The sequence below is a fragment of the Oppia nitens genome, unplaced genomic scaffold (genome assembly GCF_028296485.1).
Source record: "Oppia nitens isolate AA-2021 unplaced genomic scaffold, nextdenovo-longstitch-racon4-pilon3 scaffold14_pilon_pilon_pilon, whole genome shotgun sequence".
Lineage (NCBI taxonomy): Eukaryota > Metazoa > Arthropoda > Arachnida > Sarcoptiformes > Oppiidae > Oppia > Oppia nitens.
In genome coordinates this window covers 169927-194684 of record NW_026533193.1, presented here as the reverse complement: position 1 = coordinate 194684, position 24758 = coordinate 169927, and the positions used below count along the sequence as shown (strand labels likewise).

Here is a 24758-nt window from a genome sequence, read left to right as displayed (position 1 = left end):
TTATTTTTATGATTAATTTTATTAATTTTAAATGTCTTAATATATTATTAATAAATCTATATATATATATAATTAAATAACAAAATATATGTCTGAATAATAACATATTAAAAATTATGTTCAATTAAAGAAACTGTAACTAATATAATATATTTTTATTTTTTTATTTAAAATAAAAATTAAATATTAATTAAAATAGTTATTCGAAAACATAAGTTTAATAATATTTTAGTCATTTAGTTATTATAATAAAGTTTATAAATTTTTCAATAGTCTATTTAGTCAATTTCATAATCATATACTAATAATTATTTATATATATTTTTTTGATAATTAAATCATATTTTACTGCAATATATAAAGATATACTTATATTATATACTAAAAAACAAAATAAATAAATTACATATAATGTTATTAATAATAATAAATAATTATATCTAAACTAATGTTTTCTTAATTAATAATACTATTAATTAATTATTTTTTTTATAATAAAGTTTATAATTTTTTAATCAGTCAATTTATTCAATTTCATAAACATACAAAATATACTAATAATTATTTTTTTGATAAATAAATTATATTTTACTTCAATATATACTGTATATAGTACTTATCTGCTGTTATTAATAATAAATAATAATTATTACTAAAATAATGTTTATTTAATTAATACTATTAATTAATTACTTGAAGTGTTTCATTAATCAGTGAACATTCGGCCAGTATTTCGGTCAATGTTTTTGTGGCCAATTGATTGCGTAAACTGATTGCGGCCAACAGTTCAGTTGACCCGACGGTAGTTGCGGACATTGGTTACGGCAATGATTACATTGTAGACCCGATAGAGTACAACGGCATCGACTTCGACAGTTAGGGAGTCTTTGGTCAGTACTTTCTGTGCCGGTATGTCATAGCAAACGGTACGACAGTCGACAATACAGTAGCGATCGATATAGGGATAGACAAACACCAGACCCGGACCTGAATCACGAACTGGTAAGTCATACAAACATACAATCAATAAATATTAATTAATTAACTGAATTAATTGAAAATAATTTATAAATAGTAATACACATACAAAATCAAAATTAATATTTTAAATTACATAAACAAATCAAAAATAATTTTTACAATTAATAACACTATTATATATATATATAACATTATATATAATAATTTTAAATAATACCATATTAGTAATAAAAATCATATAAAATTAAATTAAAAATATATGTCTTAAATGTATAATATTAATATTGATATTAAATATATAATATATATGTAATAAGTATATAATAAGTATATAATATTAAATGTATAAATGTATATAAAATTAAGTTTAATAAGTTTTTGCTAATTATCTATACTTAGCTAAATTGTTTGGTTTAAATTTCCAGTAAAAAATAAATACATCAAAACTACAACAATTAATTGTAAAAATAATTTATTCAATTTTTAACAAAATAATTTAAATCAACTTTGAAGGTTAAATTTATTACTTAATTTATTGTTTTAAAATTTATTTTTTGATATATTAATATAATTTACAATTAATTTAGCAAGCTGCAACTTTTATTAATTAAAACATTTGGTTTTTAAATTAATTTTTTTAAATATCGGACTGTAATAAAATTAATAATTTATTTTATATATAATTATAATAATTATAATAATAAATTATTAGATAGCTTGAGAGGGGGGCTTTATTTATGTAAAAAACAATAAATAAAACTGTAATTTTAATTACATATACTGTATATATATAGTGAATTATAATAAATATTTATGTTTTATAATTATATATATATATATATATATATATAAATGATATAAAAACAATATCAACTTAATACAAAATTCAATAATTATAATATAGTGTGGACAAATTATTTAATAGTTTTATATATTTAATTATATTAATATTAATAATATAATTTATTTTTGTAAAAAATTAGAAAAACTGTAATTTCATAAATAGTAAATTCCTAATTTTTGATTATAAATATCGGACTGTAATAAAATTATTAATATTTTTTATATATAATTATAATAATTTTAATAATATTTATTAGTTTAAACGGGGTGCTTAATTTATAATTAAATATGTATATTTTTAATGAAATGTTTTTTTCAATTATATATTACGGTTTAACTGACTGTAAAAAAACTATAACTTAACAAATGGTTTTAAATAAAAATAATATTATAAATTTTATTATAGCGTTTCGTATAGCAAACAAAAATTTTTAATAATAATAGAAATAATTACTTAATAATTACAGTTTATCAATTATTAATTAAATAATAAATATAATAAATAAATAAAAATAATATATTTTTTTTTATTTTAATAAATAAAAGTAGTTTTTCTAACTGCTTAAGCTTAATAAAAATAATAATATATTTATTTATTTATTAGTAATGAATTTTAAATACAGTTTATCGATTACTGGTTTAATAATAAATATAATTTATAAAGAATAAAGAATAATATATTTATATAATATGTTTTCTATTTCTGTAAATTATTAATATCTATTTTAACTAATAATATTAATTAAGTTTTTTTTTATTTTATCAAATAATTATTTCAATATTTGATAATTAAATAAAATTTTTATGTTATTATTATTAATAAATAAGTTTAATAAGATTGTGTTAAAATAAATAGTATATATTTAACAATAAAAACTGAAAACTTAATATATTTTTTATATTATTAATCGTATTAGTATTTTGTATTTTAAACATTTAGATTTAGCATCAAATGAATTAAATTTTATAATTTTATTTTTTAAAAAAAATATATATAAAATATAGTAAATAAATTATACAGTAATTAGTTTATTATGATAATTATTAAAAAAAAATTATCATAATTAATAATTATAAATATTTAAATAATTATTCTTGTTATAATATGTTAATTGATAATAACATTAAATAATTTTATTAAATCAATAATGTTTGTCCAAATGATAATAATAATTACATTTCATTTGATTAGATTACTACAAAATAAATTATATTTTCTCAGCATATTTCTAGTAATAACTAAATATTTTAATAAAACAAATGCATTTATTTATTTTTTTATAACTATTATAATATAATTACAGTTTTTTTTAAATGAAATATTATTATTGAAAAAAAAAATTATTATAATTTTAACTATTTTGGCAACTTTTTATTTTTATTTATAATATTTTTTTAAAAAAAATAAACTTATAAATTACCAGGCTGAATTGTACTCTAATTTATTATAAATTATAAATCTAATAAGTTATTTAGTTATTTAAATTAAATAAACACTTACAGTTTATGATTTTATTACTCAAATTTTTAAATTAAATTAATAATTTTGTAAATTTTGTCAAATTATTTGGATATTATTAATCAACAATAAATAATTAAAAAGTATTATCTTAATTAAAATTAATAATAAGATTTACATTATTAGATATAATTAACTAAAAATATTTAAGTTATTATTGAATATTAGTTAATTAGTTTAATAAAATTGTGTAATTATTTATAATTAACAATAAAAAAAACTGTAAAATATAAATAATTTGTTATTATAAATAATATTAATATATTTTTGTATTAAACTAATGAATGACTTTGAATGAAATGAACAAAATTTACTGAGTAAGATTAATAAAAAAATATATATTTATTTATTTATTAGTAAAAAATTTAATTACAGTTTATCGATTAATGATTTAATAGTGAATATAATTACTAAATAATAAATATAATTTATAAATATTGAACAATATTGTATTATATGTATATATATATAATTATTTTCTATTTCAATAAATAAAAGTTGTATTATATTTAAATTTACATAAATAAAACAATAATTTGGTTATTTCTTTATCAATTAACATAACTATTGTTTACTATTTAAACTATTTATTATCTTAAACTATATAAAAATATTCATTTATATTATTATCTTTTAATTACTTTAATTTTTAGCTATTTTAATAATAACTAATTATATATATAATTATATTTTATGATTAATTTATTAAAAATATCAATTCATATATATATATATAATATATAGTAAATAAAGATATTTAATCAAATTATCAGACTGTAGTCAAATTATTAAAATGTTTTATATATAATTATAATAATAATGATTATAAATATTTAGTTTATAGTATTTTGAATTTATAATATATATATATTTTTGATTGACATACTACGGTTTAACTTAAAGTTAAAAAAATATTAATTTTTTAAAATAAATTATACTATAAATTATATTTTATTTGGTCAACGCCTTAAATCCTAACATTTATAAAAATCAAATTAAATATTTACTAATTTGTTTGTAACGAAATTTTCGTACAGTTTTTGGATTACTTATTTAATAAATAAATATATAAATAATAAATAATAACATTATTTAATATATAAAATTAACATTATATAAAATAATAATAATTATTTAGATAATTGTTTTCTATTTCAATAAATTAGTTATTGTAACTAATAATTTTAATTAAGTTTTAATAATTTTATCAAATAATTATTTCATTATTAGATAATTAACTAAATATATTTATGTTATTATTATTAATAAATAAGTTTAATAAGATTGTGATTATAATATATATTATGATATAATAAATAGTATATATTTAACAATAATAAACTGTAAACTTAAATATTTTTTTATTATTAATAATATTAATGTTATGTGTATTTAGATTTTAGTTTTTACGAAAATTAAGTAAATTTTATTTTTATTTTAAAAAAATATAAAGAATAGTAACTGTAATTAGTTTATTATGATAATTATTTTAAAAATATTTATAATGTTAAATTATGTCTAAATTATTTCCATTTTATTAATTTATAACAATCTTTGAAACAAAATTATATTTAATTTTTTTCACCTAAAATTATTGATATGAAAATTTTTTACACATACGATTAATGATTAATAATTAAATAAATTTTTTAATAAAATGTTTTTTTTAATGATATATTAAGTTTTAACTGAGTGTAAAAATTATTATAAATTATATTTGGTATTCGATGGTATATATCATCTAAATTTAATGGAAATATTAAAAATTATTTACTTAATTATTTGTTATTAAATCTTAGTACAGTTTATCAATAATAAATATAAATAATAATATATTAAATATATATTTATAATTTTTTTTTAGATAATTATTTTCTATTTCAATAAATTTTTTAAAAAAAAATGTATCTTTAATCTATAGTTAATAACTAATTTTACCAAATATTTAACATTTTTTTATAATTTTAACTATTAATTAAAATTATTTAATAATTAAATATAAATTTATTATTTTTTATATTAATAAATTGTAATCTTAGACTATTTTGTCAAGTTATCATCAATATAAAAATATTAATAATTTATGTTTTAAAAAAAATTAATTAACTGGATCTATAGTACTCTAATTTATAGTAAATTATAAATCAAATAAATTATTTAGTTATTAAAATTAAGTGTCATTTACAAGTTATGATTTGATTTATCAATATTTTAAATAAAATAAGTATTTATTAAATATTAATATATTATTTTTTTTATTTATTATTTATTTATTTATTTATTAATATATTTAAAAAAAATGTATTATTGTTTATAATTATCAATAAAATAAACTGTAAAATATAAATAATTTATTATTATTTATAGTATTAATATATTGTGTCTTAAACTTTTAGATTTAGCATGAAAAGAAAAAAATTTATAATTTTATTATTGGGAGAGTATGAAAAAAAACAAACAATTGTTTGTTTTTTTCAACCAAAGTATGAAAAAAAACAAAATTTTGTTTTTTTTCATTTTAATCATAATTTCAATTTAAATCCAAAAAGCAATTTTTTATAATTACAGTTTTTTATTCTCTAAAATTAAACAATGTTTTTATTGTAAAAATTTATTAATATTTTTATATTTTAATTAGTTTAATTATATTTTTACATTAATTTAATTGTTTTAATTATATTATAATTAATTATTTTATTATAAATTAAATTAAGTAAAATTATTTTTGAAAAATTATAGTTAATTTATTTGAGATATAAAATATATGCATTTAAATATTAAATATACATAAACTAAAAACCAAAAATTTAATAGTTATTAGAAAATTAAATATTAAATTTCGTACTTAATTTAAAAACATTTAATAAAACTAACATACTGTACTATTATTATATTTAATTATAATTATAAATAATATGTATTTTATATATATAAAATTTAAAATAATAAGATTTAAGTAAATTATATTTTATTTTTTAATATATTACTAATTGTTTTATATTACTTATAATTTTTTATAAAAATAATTTAAATTATATCATATATAAATCTCAAATCAAAACTGAAATATAAATTTTTAACTTATTAAAAAACATAAATTATTAGTAATTATTAATAAATTATATTATATATCTTATATTATTAAATATTATTTATTTTTTTATATATATCTTTAAAAAATTAAATTTAAGTTAATAATATTGTATTTATTAATAAAATAATTATAATTGTTTAAAAAATAATTTTATTTAATTTAATTTATAATAAAATAATTAATTATAATATAATTAAAACAATTAAATTAGTAAAAAATATAATTAATCTAATTAACATATAAAAATATTAATAAATGTTTACAATAAAAACATTGTTTTTATATAAAGCATAAAAAACTGTAAGTTTAAAATATTGATTTTTCTATTTAAATTAAAATTATGCATAAAATGAAAAAAAACAAAATTTTGTTTTTTTTCATACTCTCCCTTTATTATTTTTTTAAATATAAAATATAATAAACAAATTATATTGTAATTAGTTTATTATGATAAACTTATATAATTTTTTTTATTACAGTTTTACAAATACAAATTTACAAATATAAAAATTAATTATAATTAAAAACATGTTAATAATATCAATAGGTATAATGTGCCAAAAAATTTATAAAATATTTATTTACTTTTTTTCGTTAAATTATTTGGATATTATTATTATAATATTGGGATTACAAATAACTAAATATAATTCAAATAATTAAATAATTTATAATTATTATATTAAATAATAATTTTTTAACAGTTTGTCATTTACTGATTAAGAAAAACAATTTTTTATTATTTTTTAATAATTATTTTAGTAATTTTAATGAAATTCATAAATTGTTATTTATAATAATAAATAAATGAGTTAGTTAGATATGATTAAAATATATTATTTTTTATAATTTGAATTAAATAATAATAAACAAAATATTTTATTTAGTTATCAGTTTAAGAAAATAAAAATTATTAAAATAAAAGTAATAATAATAAATTTAAATAAAATATTTGAAATATAGACTGAAAAAATTAGTTACTTATTAGTTAGTCCTGTACTTAACTATTTGATTAGATTTTTTTTTAAAAATTTATTTCCTTTTTAATCATTAATATTTTTTAAAAATATATTATTTAAACTGTAATAACTAATTTAATAAAAGTTTAAAATTAATTATTGATATTTAATAATATAACAGTAGGATAACATTGAATGGGTATTTAGTTTAGTTTTTTTGTGTATCAAAAACTAAATTATTATTATTATTGATAAATTTGTTATTGTATCAAATATCTATTATTAATATTAAATTAAATTAATATTAAAGTAAATTATTTTATTTTTATAAAAAGTATATTTTCATATTTTTATAAATTTTATTAATTAAAAAAAATCAATTTTAATTATTATTAACAAAACAATTAGTTATATATTATATAATAAAATTTGTTAAATAAATTAAATATACTATAAAATACTTAAATATTTTGTTTATTGTATTTAATTTCAGATTCTAAAAATTATTTTTTATTATAATTTAACATAAAATTTAACATAAAATTTAAACATTAATTTAAACTTAAAATTTAATAGTAATACAACTATTAAATAATTAAATATATATAATATATTAGTCAATAGAAGATAGTCATTATAATATAGAGTTGAAAATATATTTTAAATAAGACAATAAAAATCAAATAAAAAAGAAATTATTTAATAGTTTTAAATATAATTATATTAAAATTAATGATATTATTTTTTTAAAAAAATTAGAAAAACTGTAATTTAATAAATATTAAATTACTAATTTATAAATAAAATTATCAAACTGTAATAAAATTATAAAAATTTTTTATATATAATTAAAATAATTTTATTAATAATTTATTGAGCTGTAAAAGTCGACGCATTATTTATGTAAAAAACACTACAAAACTGTAATTTTTTAACTTACATATACTGTATATATATATATAGTGAATCATAATAATTATTTATGTTTTATAATTTTGTATCAATTAGATATTTGTTTTAGATCATTTATATATATATATAAATAATCTAGAAACAATATCTACTTAATAAAATATTCAATAATTATATATATTATATAATATAATTTTATTTATTAAATTATTGTAGTGCAGACAAATTGTTTAAAAGTTTTTTATATATAATTATATTTATATTAAAAATATATTTTTTTTAAATTAGAAAAACTTCTCATAAATAGTAAAGTTACTAATTTTTATTTTAAATATCGAACTGTAATTAAATTATTAAAATTTTTGTATATATATATATAGTAATTTTAATAATATTTATTAGGTCTAATGGGGTAATAAATTTTAACTAATTAATTTAATAGTTTAATAGTTTTTTTTGCATTATCATCTAATATAAAATTGTCTACTATTTAAACTATTTAATATATTTAAAAAACTAATTGTTAGACCAATTATATAGCTAGTTTATAGCTAATATATAAAAAGTATGTAATATTAAAAAAATACATTTTATAGTAAAATGTGAATATTATTTTGAAAAATATTGTTTTTTTTGTTAAAGAAATTTATTGTCCATAACATTAAAATATTAAATATATATATTACAAAACATTTATTAACAATAATAAAAATTATTTGAATAGACAATATATAATTTTTGATATTAAAATCTAATAAATTAGTTTAAGTTAAATTTATTAATTAATAATTAATTAGAATTTTTTAATTTATTAAATAGTTTTTTCACGCTAAATCATAATTTAATTTATAACCTATAATTAGTCGAACAATTATTTCTAAATTATTATACATTATAGACAAAATATATTTTTAGTTTAATAAATTATTTTTTTAAAAAATCTAAATATTAAATTATATTTTTAAAACAATAGATTAATTGCTAAAATATTAGAATTATTTATATTTAAATTTTTAAAACCTATATAAGTATAATATTATCGATAAAATAATGTATTAATTTAAAAAAAATGGTCGCATCTAATCCGCACTAAATTTTTATTAAACAAATCCATTTTTTTTATTTATTAATGATTATTATCATATAGTTACAGTTTTTTTAAAAAATGAAATATTATTCATAAAAAATTACATTTTTATTATAATTTTAACAAACAATTAGAAATTTTTAATAATTAAATATAAATGTGTTATTTTGTTTTTTTCTATTAAATATTATTGATTAGTAATCTTAAATATTTTATCAAGTTATCATCAATAAAAAAAATATTAATAATTTATAAGATTGTTTATTATATGATTTTTTATATAAAATAGTAATATTTATTATTAATATTTAATAAGTTTAATAAAATTGTGTAATTGTTTATAATTAACAATAAAAAAAACTGTAAAATATAAATAATATTTTATTATTATTAGTATAAATTTTTTTGTATATTAAACTTTTAGAATGCTGTGAGAGGCGTAAAATGTAAAATTTTATTTTTTTTAAAAAAAAGTATAAAATATAGTAAATAAAATAGTTTGTAATAAGTTTAGTTTTTTTTGTTATTATAATTAGTATACCAACAAACATTAATATTTATCCAATTGATAATAATTACATTTCTATTGATTAGATTACTAATTAATTAAGTTATCTACAAAATAAAAGTAAGTATTCATAACTATTTAATTTATTTTTTATAAACTAGTATATTTATTATATAATTTATGACTAAAAAATTTAAATAGTTGTTAATACATAATTATAAAATTAAAAATATAAATTATATGAAGTATATAAAAAAACTGTATATAAATTTCTAAAAATATATTTAAGTTTAACTAAATGTTGTTAATTTATTATATATGTATTTTTAAAATAATAATAAATTTGATTTAAGTTTAAGAAAAAATTATAATTTTTCGTTTATAATTTTTATTACTTATTTATAAATAATAATTTTTTTTTGAAAAAATAGATATTACTTACAGTTTATTATTTAATGTAAACTAATATTATTCAATAAAATTAACTAAAACAATCCAAAAAATATTTATTGAATTTATTATAATGATATTGAATTGATAGTTTTTACAAGTATTTAATTAATATAAAAATAGCTTGGAGTTAAAATTAGAAAATTAAAATTATCTAATTTTATATAAAATATCAAATTATATTATTTTTTTTATTACATTTTTTCTTTATTAAATAATTGATTTACAAAAAAATAAAATATAATATAATTAAAAACTTGTTAATAAAATCTAGTGGTTTATATTTAAAAAAATAAGATTATTATTTATTAACAAAACTTATTATCATTTTTGGTAAATAATTTACATTTAATTAATAACTAGATTTAATTAAAATAATATAATATTTAATATATTATATTAAATAATGATTTTCTAACAGTTTGTCATTTACTGATTAAGAAAAATAATTAATTATTTTTAAAATAAAAATTTTAGTAATTTTAATAAATTTTATATGTTATTTATAATAATAATAAATAATAATATTATTATTTTAACAGTATAATAAAATTGTCTAATTGTTTATAATTAACAATAAAAAAACTGTAAAATATAAATAATTTGTTATTATTTATAGTATAAATATTTTGTATATTAAATTTTGAGGAATCTGCGAGAGGCTTAAAATTTAAATTTTATTTTTTTTAAAAATATAAAATATATTAAATAAAATAGTCTGTAATTAGTTTAGTTTTTTTTGTTATTATAATTAGTATAATTTAAAAAACATATTTATAATACATTATAATTATTAATTATAAATATAACTTATTTGATATTTAAATAATTATCATTTCAAACAAAAAAATTCATAACTATTTAATTTATTTTTTATAAACTAGTATTTTTATTATTAATTTGTAAATAATATTTTCTTTGAAAAATAGATATTACTTAGAGTTTATTATTTAACTTAAAATAATATTATTTAATAAAATTAACTAAAATAAGCCAAAAAATATTAATTTAATTTATTATATTGATATTGAATTGATAGTTTTTACAAGTATTTAATTAATAAAAATTAGATTAAAATTTAAATTAAAATTATAAAACATATACTAAAAACATCTAAATTTATATATAATATTGAATTATTTACTTTATTTATAAGTTATATAATTTTTTATTACAATTTTTCTTTATTTATTAATTGATTTACACAACAAATAAATTATAATTAAAATAAAATCTAGTAGATTTTTAAAAAATAAGATTAATAATTAACAATGATATTGAAATTTTTGTCAAAAAGTTATACAAAATTTATTAACATTTTTGTTAAATAATTTAAGTTTAATAAACAACTAGATTTAATTAAAATAATTTAATTATTTACTTTATTATATTAAATAATAACTTTCTAACAGTTTGTCATTTACTGATTAAGAAAAATAATAATTTATTTTTTTAAATAATAATTTAAGTAATTTTAATGAAATCTATAAAATGTTATTTATAATAATAATAATACTAATAAATAAATTAGTTATAACCAAACATAGTAGTATGCATAATTATTAAATTATTAAATTTTATAAGCCTTATCTGTAGCTATTTAATTTATATAAAATTATATATTTTTTAAAAATTTATTTACTACTAAATTATTATAATTACCAGTTTAATTTATTTAGTTATCATTTAAAAAAAACAATTAAACATTAAAATAAAAGTAATAATACTTGAAAATACATTTGAAATATATTTAAAAAATAATAATAATAAATAAAATCTTGTACTTAACTATTTGAATAGATTTTTAATTTTTTTTTAAAAATATGTTAAAAATAATTTTTATTCATTAATTACTTTAATATTTCAAAAACTGTAAACTGTAATATTAGTTTTAAATTGTTTATTAATAATTATTAAATATAATATTAGTATTGGAATGGGTATTTGATATTGTTTAATTGTTTTAAAGTGTAATTAAAACCTTTTATTAAGATTTTTAAAAAAAATAATATTTTAGTAAATCATTTGATTTTTATAAAAATTCCAAAAAAATAATCTAAATTATTATGAATAAAATATTTATTTTTCAACAAAGAGTGAATCTCTCCAAACTAATTATGAAATATATAATAAGTTTAATATAAATTTAATAAATTTTAAATAGTTTACAGTTTAAAATCTAATAATTAAATTAATAATTTTAAATTATACAATAATAATAATAAATCTATATTTAATTAAATAACAAAATATTATAAAATAATAACTTATTAAATATCATTAAAAAATTAAGTTTAATAAGATTTTGCTGATTAGCTATACTTATAGTTAAATTTGAATAAAAACAAATTTAGTTAATTAGTTTTATTTGCATTATCAATTAACTATTGTTTAAAATTATTTAACTATTTACTATAACTATTGAATTATAACTAATTGTTAGATCAATTGTAATGACATTTATATAATATATATATATATATATATATTAGAAAACGATATATTTTCATTAACTAATCAAACTGTAATAAAAATTATTCAAAAATTTTATATGTAATTATAATAATCTTAATAATTAACAAATAGAATTCAAAATATGGATTTTTAATTTTGTAATAATTTTGTATATAATAGTACTAGAAATATAAAAATTAGTAAATTATTTGATTTTTATAAAAATTCTAATTAAAAAAAATAATTTTAATTATTATAAACAAAATATTTATATTTCAACAAAGCAGTCTCTTCAAACTAATTGTAAAATATATAATAAATTTAATATAAATATAATAAATTTTAAATAGTTTACAGTTTAAAATCTTATAATTAAATTAATATTTTTTAATAAATAGCATATTATTAATAAATATCTATTTAATTTAATAACAAAATATTTGTATTAATAGTATAAAGTAATAACTTATTAAACTTATTTTTTAAAATAATATATAATAAGATTTTTATTATTAGCTATACTTAAAAAACTATTATATCCTAATATTGTATAACTGTTATTTAAAAATATTTTAGTTAATTATTATATTTTTATAAAAAGCATATTTTCATTACATAATTTATTATTTTTTAAAAAAATTATTCTACAGTTAAAATAAAAAATATTTAATAAAATAAAACTTAATTATTATAAACAAAACAATTAGTTTTACACATTTATCATAACTAACTATAAAATATAAATAATTTTTTTTAATAAAAATATAACAAAATTGAAATAGTTTACAGTATATCTATATGATTAATTTAATAATTTTAAATAAATCTATATTTAATTAAATAACAATATTTATATATTAATAGCAAAAAAATAATAACTCATTAAATATTATTAAAAAAATTAAGTTTTATAAGATTTTGCTTATTAGCTATACTTAAAAAAAACTATTATATCTTAATAAAAAATTTTTAAGTTATTTTATATAAATGCATAAGCTTTTATTATTAAAATTATTGTTTAAAAATATTAATAATATAATTTTATATTGCAAAGTGACTAAATAAATATATCTTAAATAAAAAATAAAATATAAAAAATCATTATTAAATTAAATTGCAGTTTTTAAATAGCTAGTATTTTAATGAAATATAAAATAAATACTTTTCAATTTTTTATTAGTATTTAATTAATATTCAAAACATTCAAAAATAATTTAGTCAATTTTTAACAAAATAATTTAAATCAGCTTTGAAATGTTTATTATTTAATTTATTGTTTTTTCAAATTTTTATTTTGTTATATAATTTACAAATAATTAATCCAATTATTAGTTATAACATTTAATTTTTAGGCTTATCAATGATGTGAGTTAATTATATTAACAATTATATATTTTGAAATATCAAATTAGTAAATAAAAATTTATATAATAATTAAAATCTAATAAAAAATAATAATAATACTTTTTTAAAATACAATTAATATTTATTTATTTATTAACAACTAAATATCATAAAATATTAAAATAAAAAATCTGAATTATAATAAGTCTAATATAATAAATTATTTATATTTTTAATTAATTTTTAATTAGTTTTGTATAATAATTTAAAATAATATTTACTAATATGATATTGAAACTTAATTATCAATATCATTTAAAAATTAGTAAAGTTTTATATAAAATTTTTGTTATTATTGTTAAATGTTAATTAATATATTATTAACACACAAACATACGTGTAATGAATCGGGCACTGGTATGTTAAACAAACAAATTATTTACTATTTTTTAAAATAATTATTTATCAAATAATATTAAAATTTAAAGTAAAATAAATTTGAATAAATATTTAAACTTAATATGATCTCTAAGCTAATTTATATTATCAATAATAATTATTTTTATTATGAGTACAATATTTATTAATGTTTACAGTTTTACAATTATATTTTTTTTTGTTTTATATTTATTTCAAATTTAGAAACTATAATTAATTAATTTATGTACACTTATAACATATATAATTCAAATCAAAATTTTTTAATAAAAGGTTTACTTTAGTTTTAATTTTTAAAATGTATTACTATATTATTAAATAAAATAATGTTTAACTTAATAAATATTTCAAATTTTGTTTTTAATTTAAAATAAACTAAATATATCAAAGTAATATATTTTTCAGATTATAATTTTTTTTAAATTGAACTATATTATTAAATACAATTAATATTCATTTATTTATTAACAATGTAAGCAAATTATTTGAAAGTTTTTTTTTAAATATAATTATAATAATATATAATTAGATTAATCAGATTAATGATTTTAATTTTGTAATAATATTGTAAAAAATAATAATAATAATTATAATATATATATATATATATATTTATTTTTGAATTTTGTATAATGTAGATATTATTAATATTTTAACATATTATTATTAATTTAAAATTAAATATTATTTAATATTTTACTATTTTTTGTGTAACTGACTATAAAAAAAACCTATACTTCTATAAATTATATTATAAATAATATTTTGAGGCACGCTATAGTGTCTAAGTTTAATAAAAAATAATATATTTATTTATTTATTAGTAAAGAAATTTAATTACAGTTTATCCATTACTTGTTTAATAAAAATATATGTTTAATTTTATAAATTATTTAAGCAAATCTAAAATAAAATTATATTTTCAAAACAATAGCTTAATTGTTGATTTATTTAATAATCAAATTATTAATATTTAAGCTTTTAAAATCTAACATTTATAGAAATTATAAAATTATTTACTTGTTTATATGTAATCAAGTTTTATTAATAAATACATTAATGAAATTATTGAATTTTATTATTTTAAACATAAAATAACAAACATTAATATTTTTAATTAAACTGTAATTATTTAATTATTGTTTATTTTAATTTAAGTATATATATTTATTCTATAAACTTTAGGATAGTTTTGAAGATATCTTTTTTAAAAATATTAAATTATAAATAAATACAAATTGACAAGGTCATATACTAATTTGATTTATTTATTAATCAAATATATTTAAATCTATTTATTAATTATAAAATAAGTTATAAATAAAATTAATGTTTTAGAAAATAAATTGAATTTTTTTTTGTATAAAATATTTTTTGTGTTATAAAGATAGTATTTTTTGTAAAAAAATTAGAAAAATTGTAATTTCATTTATAGTAAATTACTAATTTAAAAAAAAATATCGAACTGTTATAAAATTATTAAAAATTTATATATATATTTATAATAATTTTAATCATAATTAATTAGTCATCGTGAACGATAAAATTTTATTTATATATAAAATCTATACAAAATGTATATAGTTATAACTAATTAATTATAATAATTTTAATATACTGTATATTGATATTTATATATAATTATTTTCTACTATAATAATTATGATAAAATATGTCTATAAAAATAATAAATTAATAAAATATTGAAAATTAAATATATTTTTTTAATAAACTTCTTTTAAATTATATAATATGGTTTAACTGACTTTAAAAAAACTAAATTTTTAAATAAATTATATTTTGTGCAGGTTATTTTGGCTATCTTCAATAGAAATATAAAATATTATTAATTTATTTATTTATTATCAAATTTTATTACAGTTTATCGATTATTGATTTTAATAATAAATATAAATAATAATATATAATATATAGTATTTATAATTTTTTAGATAATTATTTTTCTATTTCAATAAATTTATTTAAAAAAAAGTATTATTAATCTATATATAATTTCTAATTTTATCAAATTATCAGACCGTAAGCAAATAATTACAAAAATTTATATAATTATAAAATATTTAAAAAATAATATTTAAATTATTAAAAAATGATAGTTTTCTAATTATTTTTTTGAGTGGTTTATTTTAAACTAAATTTATTAGAAATATAAAAAATTATTTAATTTGTTATTTGTTATCAAATTTTATTACAGTTTATCGATTAACTATTATTTTTATTATATAATTTATAACTAATAATTTTTATTATACTATTATTAACTATTATATATATTTATATTTAACTTAAATAATAAGTTTTAGAAAAAATTATAAATTTTTGTCCATTTTTTTCTAAACTAATTTTTATAAAATAAACAATAAATATATTTATTTTCTTTGAAAATAGATATAACATAGAGTTTATTATTTAATGTAAAATAATATTATTCAATAAAATTGGTTAAAATAAGGCAAAAAATATTTTTTGTATTTATAATATTGATATTGTATTTATAGTTTATATTTATTTATATTTATATTTATATTTATAGTAAAATAAATTAATTATAACCTAATCTAACCAAACATAAAAAATATTATTACTCTAATTTGAATTAAATAATAATAAACAAAATATATTATTTAGTTATCATTTTTAAAAATATAGTAATTAATTATTATCAATTAAATATAGTATTAAAAGAAAATTAATTATAATTTAAAATACATTTGAAATATAAAATAAATTTTTTTAAAATATACAAAAAAAAATATTTTCAGTTAATTGTGTTCTTAACTATTTGAATAGATTTTTTTTAAATTTTAGTTTTTATTTTTAATCCTTATTAAAAATAATATCTAATAAAGTGTAAAAACAAATTTAATTAAAGCTTTAAATTGTTTATTAATAATTAATAATCATAAAATATAATTTATATATCATTAAAATCTAATAATTAAATAAAATTAATATTCATTTATTTATTAAACTATATTATTAAATATGAATAATTTTCCAGAAAATAACTAAAAAATATTTTGTAAAAATAATTATTAAATATTAATATTAATAATAATATAAATATATATTTAACAAAAATATATTACTTAATATCTAAAATACTCATATTAATGATGATATATGCATTTATTTAAAATTTCATAATAAATACTTTTTTAAAATGTATTTATTAATTAAATAAAATAATTTAATTTTTAATAATATAAATATAAAACTAACTGCTATTTAAAATAAAATTTAAAACAAATTATAACGTTATTTTGTCAAATTATAAAACTAAATATTTTATTAATTAATATAGTTATACATAATAATGATTAAGTTTACAAATTTTAAATTATTAATTTAAAAAAAACAATTATAATTTATTAAATAATTTATGAAAAATATAGATTTTTTGTTTAATTAAATCAATTATTAATAAAGAGTTTTAATTTTAATAAATTATTTAACAAATTACTTATTAGTATTTTACAAATAAAATTTTTATAATAATATAAAAAAATAATTTAAATAAACTGATATTTTGATAAATAATAATTTAAATGTTATTATTATAATAATTTGTATTTATTTTTCAATTATTAGATAATTATATTAAATTAAAAAAAAATATTAAATTATTAATTTTTTTAATGAATCAAATAATTGAGTTCAGTAGGTATAGGCATAACAATAGTGTTGTTATTTTTCAATGAAATACTGTTCAATGTTTGCAAAAACCTTAACTGTATGGCCATCGGGTCTAACCTATTGGCAGCCGATAGTAGCGATTGTGAGGCCTGTTGTTCACCCGATGCCTGAATACATTTAGCCCTCGATTCGCGTACGGCCTGGGCTTCCGATGATAGCGAGTGTTGTAAATTTGCCGGTATTTTCACATTTTTAATATCCAATCGCTCGACACTAACGCCCCAAAAATCGGTAGCCGTATCCAGTGTTAACTGAATATATAGATACAATTATTTAGTAATAAAAAAATATATAATTATTTAGTAATAAAAAAATATATAATTAATTAGTAATAAAAAATATATAATTATTTAGTAATATTATATATCTATATAATTATTTAGTAAATATATATATATAATTATTTACTAAAAATATGTATATAATTATTATTACCTATATTACAAATATTACAAATATTATTATTATTATAATTATAATGATTTGTGTTTAAATTATTAATATTTTTTTTGTATATAAAAATATAATTAAATTAAAATTATAGTTTTTTTACAAAAATTATAAGGGGTTTAAAAAATAGCAATTATTTATTAGTTTATTTATTAATGAATAATTTTAAGCTATTTTTTAAAATAAAAAGAAACTGTAACTTATATAATATATTTCTATTTTATTATTTAAAATAAAAATTAAATATTAATAAAAATAGGAAACTTCTGCGGAAACATAATTTTAATAATATTTTTGTTATTTAGTTATTATTATTTATTTTATAATAATAAACTTTATAATAATTTTTTAGCAGTCTATTTAGTCATTTTCATAAACTTATACTAAAAATATACTAATAATTATTTTTTGATAATTAAATTATATTTTACTGCAATATACAGTATATTATATATACAGTAAATACTAAAATTATACTAAAAACTAATATTTACTTAATTAATAAAACTATTAATTAATTAATTTTAATTAAATTAATTTTTTATAATAAAGTTTATAATTTTTTTATCAGTCTATTTAGTCAATTTCATAAACATACAAAATATACTAATAATTATTTTTGATAATTAAATTATATTTTACTTCAATATACTGTATATACTTATATTATATACTAAAAAACAAAAATAAATAAATTATATAATGTTATTACTAATATAATAAATAATTATTGCTAAAAACTAAATGTTTACTTAATTAATTAATTTTAACTTAATTAATTTTTATAATAAAGTTTATAATTTTTTTATCAGTCTATTTAGTCAATTTCATAAACATATACTAATAATATACTAATAATTATTTTTTGATAATTAAATTATATTTTACTTCAATATACTGTATATACTTATATTATATACTAAAAAACAAAAATAAATAAATTATATAATGTTATTAATAATAATAAATAATAATTATTATTACTAAAAACTAAATGTTTAATTAACTAATAATAATAAATAATTATATCTAAACTAAATGTTTAATTAATTAATTAATTAATTAATTAATTACTTGAAGTGTTTCGTTAATCAGTGAACATTCGGCCAGTATTTCGGTCAATGTTTTTGTGCCCAATTGATTGCGTAAACTGGTTGCGGCCAACAGTTCAGTGGCCCGACGGTAGTTGCGGACATTGGTTACGGCAATGATTGCATTGTATACCCGATAGAGTACAACGGCATCGACTTCGACAGTTAGGGAGTCTTTAGTTAGGACTTTCTGTGCCGGTATGTCATAGCAAACGGTACGACAGTCGACAATACAGTAGCGATCGATATAGGGATAGACAAACACCAGACCCGGACCTGAACCCCGAACTGGTAAGTCATACAAACATACAATCAATAAATATTAATTTATTAATTAATTAAATATTTTTTGATTAAATATCTAATAATTGAAAATAACATATTAATATCATTAATATAATATAATTATCATTTAATATTATTTAATTTAATAAAATATAATTATCAATTAATAATCACAATAAATATTTTAAATTACATAAACAAAACAAAATATAACTTTTATACAAATAATAACTATTATAGTTTATACAGTATATAACTATTATAAATATTATATTTGAATGTAATTATTTATATATATTATAATTATTTTAATTTATATTTCTAAGCAACAAATTATATGATTTTTACACAACATATAATTAATTAATTTTAATTATTAATAAATTATTTGTATTTTAAAAAAAATTAATAATTAATAGTTATATTTAATTAAGTTGATGTTCGTTATATAAATTTTTATTATATTAATAATAAAAATAATTTATTTTTATTTGGTATTTAATTTAAAAAACTGTAAAAATTTTATTACTATATATATTATAACAAATATATAACAATTGTTTAAAATTGTAAGTTTAAGATAATTAGTGAGAATTTTAATTTATTTTATTTAATTAATTATTACTTTTTTATTTATATTATTTTTTTTTAATTTCTAAATTAATATACAAATTAAAGTTATATTTTTTTTATCATAAATCATACCTGACTTGAGTCTACCGTTCCTGAATATGACTGCCTTTTCGTGATCGTGTACAATAATATAGCTAAAATATAGCGACAGTGGAAAGGTAGCCATCAATAGGACAGTCATTATCACGATCATTGCCAAACCGATTAGCGATGAACTTAGTGTAGTATCATCGTCTGAACTACCGGTGCCATAGTAGGTGTCGGCAGCAGCAGCTGTGGCACTGGTAGTCAGCGACCTATGGTGTCCACGTTTTGCTGATGCAGGTGCTGGTGGTTGTGGTGGTGGTGGTGGGGACGGCATACTACTAGATAGGTGTCCATCACTGACAGGTCTAACATTATTATTATTATTATTATTAGTATTATTATTATTACCAAAACAATTGTCTGAATTAATAATTGTTGCAAAACTGTGTTTTGACTGATAAACTACCGATAGTTTATCATTAGTTGTTGTCATTGTTTTTAAATATATATAAATATAATTTTTAGATAATTATTAGTTTTTTTTAAAAAAATAATTTTATATAATAACTGTAATGTAATAAATAGTTGAATAGTGTTTTTAGTATATAAACTATTTATTTTAAATTATTTTAACTAAATATTTGAATTATTATTATCACATAAACATAAATATTAATAACTTAAAAATTAATGTTTTGTATAATACTATAAATTTATATAATAATACTAATTATTATAATTTTGTTTTCAATAGTAAAATTTATTATTATTATTAAATTTTATCAATAGTTGTACAATAATATACAGTAGTATTATAATTATTATTATGTAATTATAATATTGTTAACAATTATTTTTTACATAGATTTATAACAATATTATATTTGAAATATTTAATTATTTTAATAACTTATTATTATTATTATTATTAATACAACAACAACAACAACAAAAAATTATTAAATATTTATTTTTAATTTGTTTTACTTGAAATTATTATTAATACAAATGTACAAACAGTAGTAGTATTTAAACAAATATTATAATAAATAATAATACAAAAAAAACATTGCAAACAATACAACTATTTGTTAATGAAAATAATTTATTAATATTAATATAACACACACACACACACACACACACACACACAACAAAAAATAAATCAAAATTAATATTTTAAATTACATAAGCAAAACAAAAATAACTTTTTTTATAAATAATAATACTATTAAACTAATATAAATATTATACTTTGAAAACAAAAACATTTTAATAAATTAAATATTATTTACTTTATACAGATATATACCGTATATAATACATGTATATTTTATAACAACATTTTTGTTTTGTTGATTTAAATATTTATATATATATATATTGATATACATTTAACTTATATTTTTATTATATAAAAATAAAAATAAATAAAAAGAAAAGTTTTATATATATTATGTATACTTATTATAAATGCCATAACTATAGCATAAAAATAAATTCATTTACACATTGCATAAACAGATTGCAAAAAAATATATATAATATTAATAATAAATATATAAAATCAATATTATAGACTTAATAATAATAAATAATAATAATAATAATTTATTATTTATGTTTATTTGTATGAAATAACAATTTAAATAATTGAAACAAAATGTCAGATAAATATATATAACAATGATATAGAAAACATGTAATCATAAAAATATTAAAAAAAATTAAAATATATTTTAACATTAAGTTAACTAATAGAAATAGTTTTCATTTTTTTTAAATAATAATAATAAATAAGTTAAAATAATTTTTTTTTTCAAACAAACTATACATGCTCAGTTTTATTTATTATGCAATTTAATGTTTACAGATTATATCAATTAATCGGAAATTTTTAATATATATATATTGATATTTTATTCAATATTTTTTTATTATGTCTGCAATTATTAATAAATAAATATATTTCAATCAATAAATATATACAATTTTATTGATTTAATTTTTTTTATAGAAACAATTAGAAACAGTTATTAACATTAGTTTTTTTTAACATTGCCCTTGATAATATATTAGAAATATATTATTATAATTATTATTAAAAATATTAATAAAATATTACATTTAAATAAAATATTGTCATAGAAATTATATTGATTGAATTAATAATATAAATCAGATATTTTATTTTGTGTTGTTATTGGTTTGATTTTATATTTATTAAAAAATATATAAATATTATTGATTTTTATCACAACATAAAAATATTAATTACTTAATGTAACTGTTTTAAACTGATTTTAAAAAAATTATTTAATTATAACTTTTATTATTTAAATTGTTGTTAATTTTTATTTAAAAAAAATTGTTTAAATATTTTTTTTTATAATTTTTATGATAAGTAAACAATATTTAAATAATATTATTTAACAATTAAATTATTTTAATATTTTCAATTTACTATTTATAACAAATATTATACTCAAATTTGTAAAAAAACAAATGATTCAAATTAACTTAAAAATATTATTATAATAATAATTTTAAATAGTAAATCAAAATACTGTAAATATTAAGCAAAATATTTTATAAAATATTATAATTATTTTTAAAAATATTATAATTCTATTGATATTGGATTTAAAAATAATAATTATTGATTTAAGACTAAACTATTTAATATTAATTAAAAATGGTATAATTAAATATAAAATTTATTTAAATAATTTTACTTATAGTTAATTATTTTTTATTTATGTTTTTTTTGTTATTATGCTTATTAAAAAAATTATACTTTAAATTGAAAAAATTTACAAACTGTTAGTAATTAATTAGGATATTTTAAAACATAACAAATAACTTATCAAATAATGTTTAATTTAGTTAAAAAAGTGAATTGTTTAAAATAATAATTTATTTTAAATAATTTAATTAAATGTTTATTTTATAAATTTAGTATAATTACTTTATATATTTATATTATTTTGCTAAAGTTTGTTTTTTAAAAATATTTTATTATAAAATAATTTTGTTAATAATAATTTAATTTAGTAAATTATTTTGTTTTTTTTAATTACTAATAAATAAATTATTATTATGTAATTTTAATAAACTATAGATATATCGATAGATAAATGTTATAATATTTTGTTTGAATGTATATATATTTGAAAGTAATTATACCATAATATATATAACATTATAAATATATATATAATAGCTATAATATACAGCATATAATTTATATATGGATTTTTAATTTACTTTTTTTGTCATTGATTTATTAATTTTAAAACTATTAGATTTTAGCATTAAACATTTTTGCATATATTTACTTATTAATAATATAATTTTTATATTTAATTTGATGAAAGTAAAATTACAAATAAAAAATACTAAATATAATTACTATATTATTATTCAATTTAATTTACTTGTGTTTACATATTGTATAAATATATATATTTATTAAAAAAATTAAATTGTATTAAATAGTCTAAATTAATTATTTTTAAAAATACATAATGTTTTACAATTTTTTATACAACTATAATGCAATAATATTCAACAACAAAAAAAACAAATAGATTTTTTTTAATAGAAAATTATATGGTTTATTAATAAATCAATAATATTAATGATGATGATTATATTTTTTTTATAGACAAATAATTATTGATTGATTTGTAAATGTTATAAAATTAAACAATATTTAAGTTAAATAATATATTAAATTTTATCATTAATTTTAATCATAGCATAATAGATGGCACACACTTACTCACTAAAATAGTTTATATATTAATAATAGTTTTAATATAAACTGTAAATAATAATAAACTTTAAGTATTAATTATATCTTATAATTAATAGTAATAATATTTATTGAGAAAAATCTTGTTTGAAATAATAAATTTAATTCTAATAATTATAAATTAATTAATTTATTTATAATTTTTTTTA

General features: G+C 12.6%; 1 protein-coding gene across 1 annotated transcript; it reads right to left on the bottom strand.

Annotated features, from left to right (window-relative positions):
* Nucleotides 1-787: 787 nt before the first annotated feature.
* On the bottom strand, nt 788-21126 carry LOC128961943 (band 7 protein AGAP004871-like). Its single transcript, XM_054308277.1, has 4 exons — nt 20838-21126; nt 19831-20135; nt 18317-18557; nt 788-999 (listed from the first exon to the last, which is right to left on the bottom strand). The coding sequence occupies exons 1-4, from the start codon at nt 21124-21126 to the stop codon at nt 788-790; spliced, it is 1047 nt and encodes a 348-aa protein (XP_054164252.1).
* Between the last annotated feature and the right edge of the window lie 3632 nt (nt 21127-24758).

Bases quoted from the DNA above. Each gene is read 5' to 3' on its own strand.
- LOC128961943 (XM_054308277.1), bottom strand. From the start codon at position 21,126: ATGCCGTCCCCACCACCACCACCACAACCACCAGCACCTGCATCAGCA. The intron at 18,558-19,830 runs GTAATTAATTAA...CTATATATTCAG, and splicing joins TGATTAACGAAACACTTCAA to TTAACACTGGATACGGCTAC. The intron at 1,000-18,316 runs GTATTTCATTGA...ATGACTTACCAG, and splicing joins GTTTTTGCAAACATTGAACA to TTCGTGATTCAGGTCCGGGT.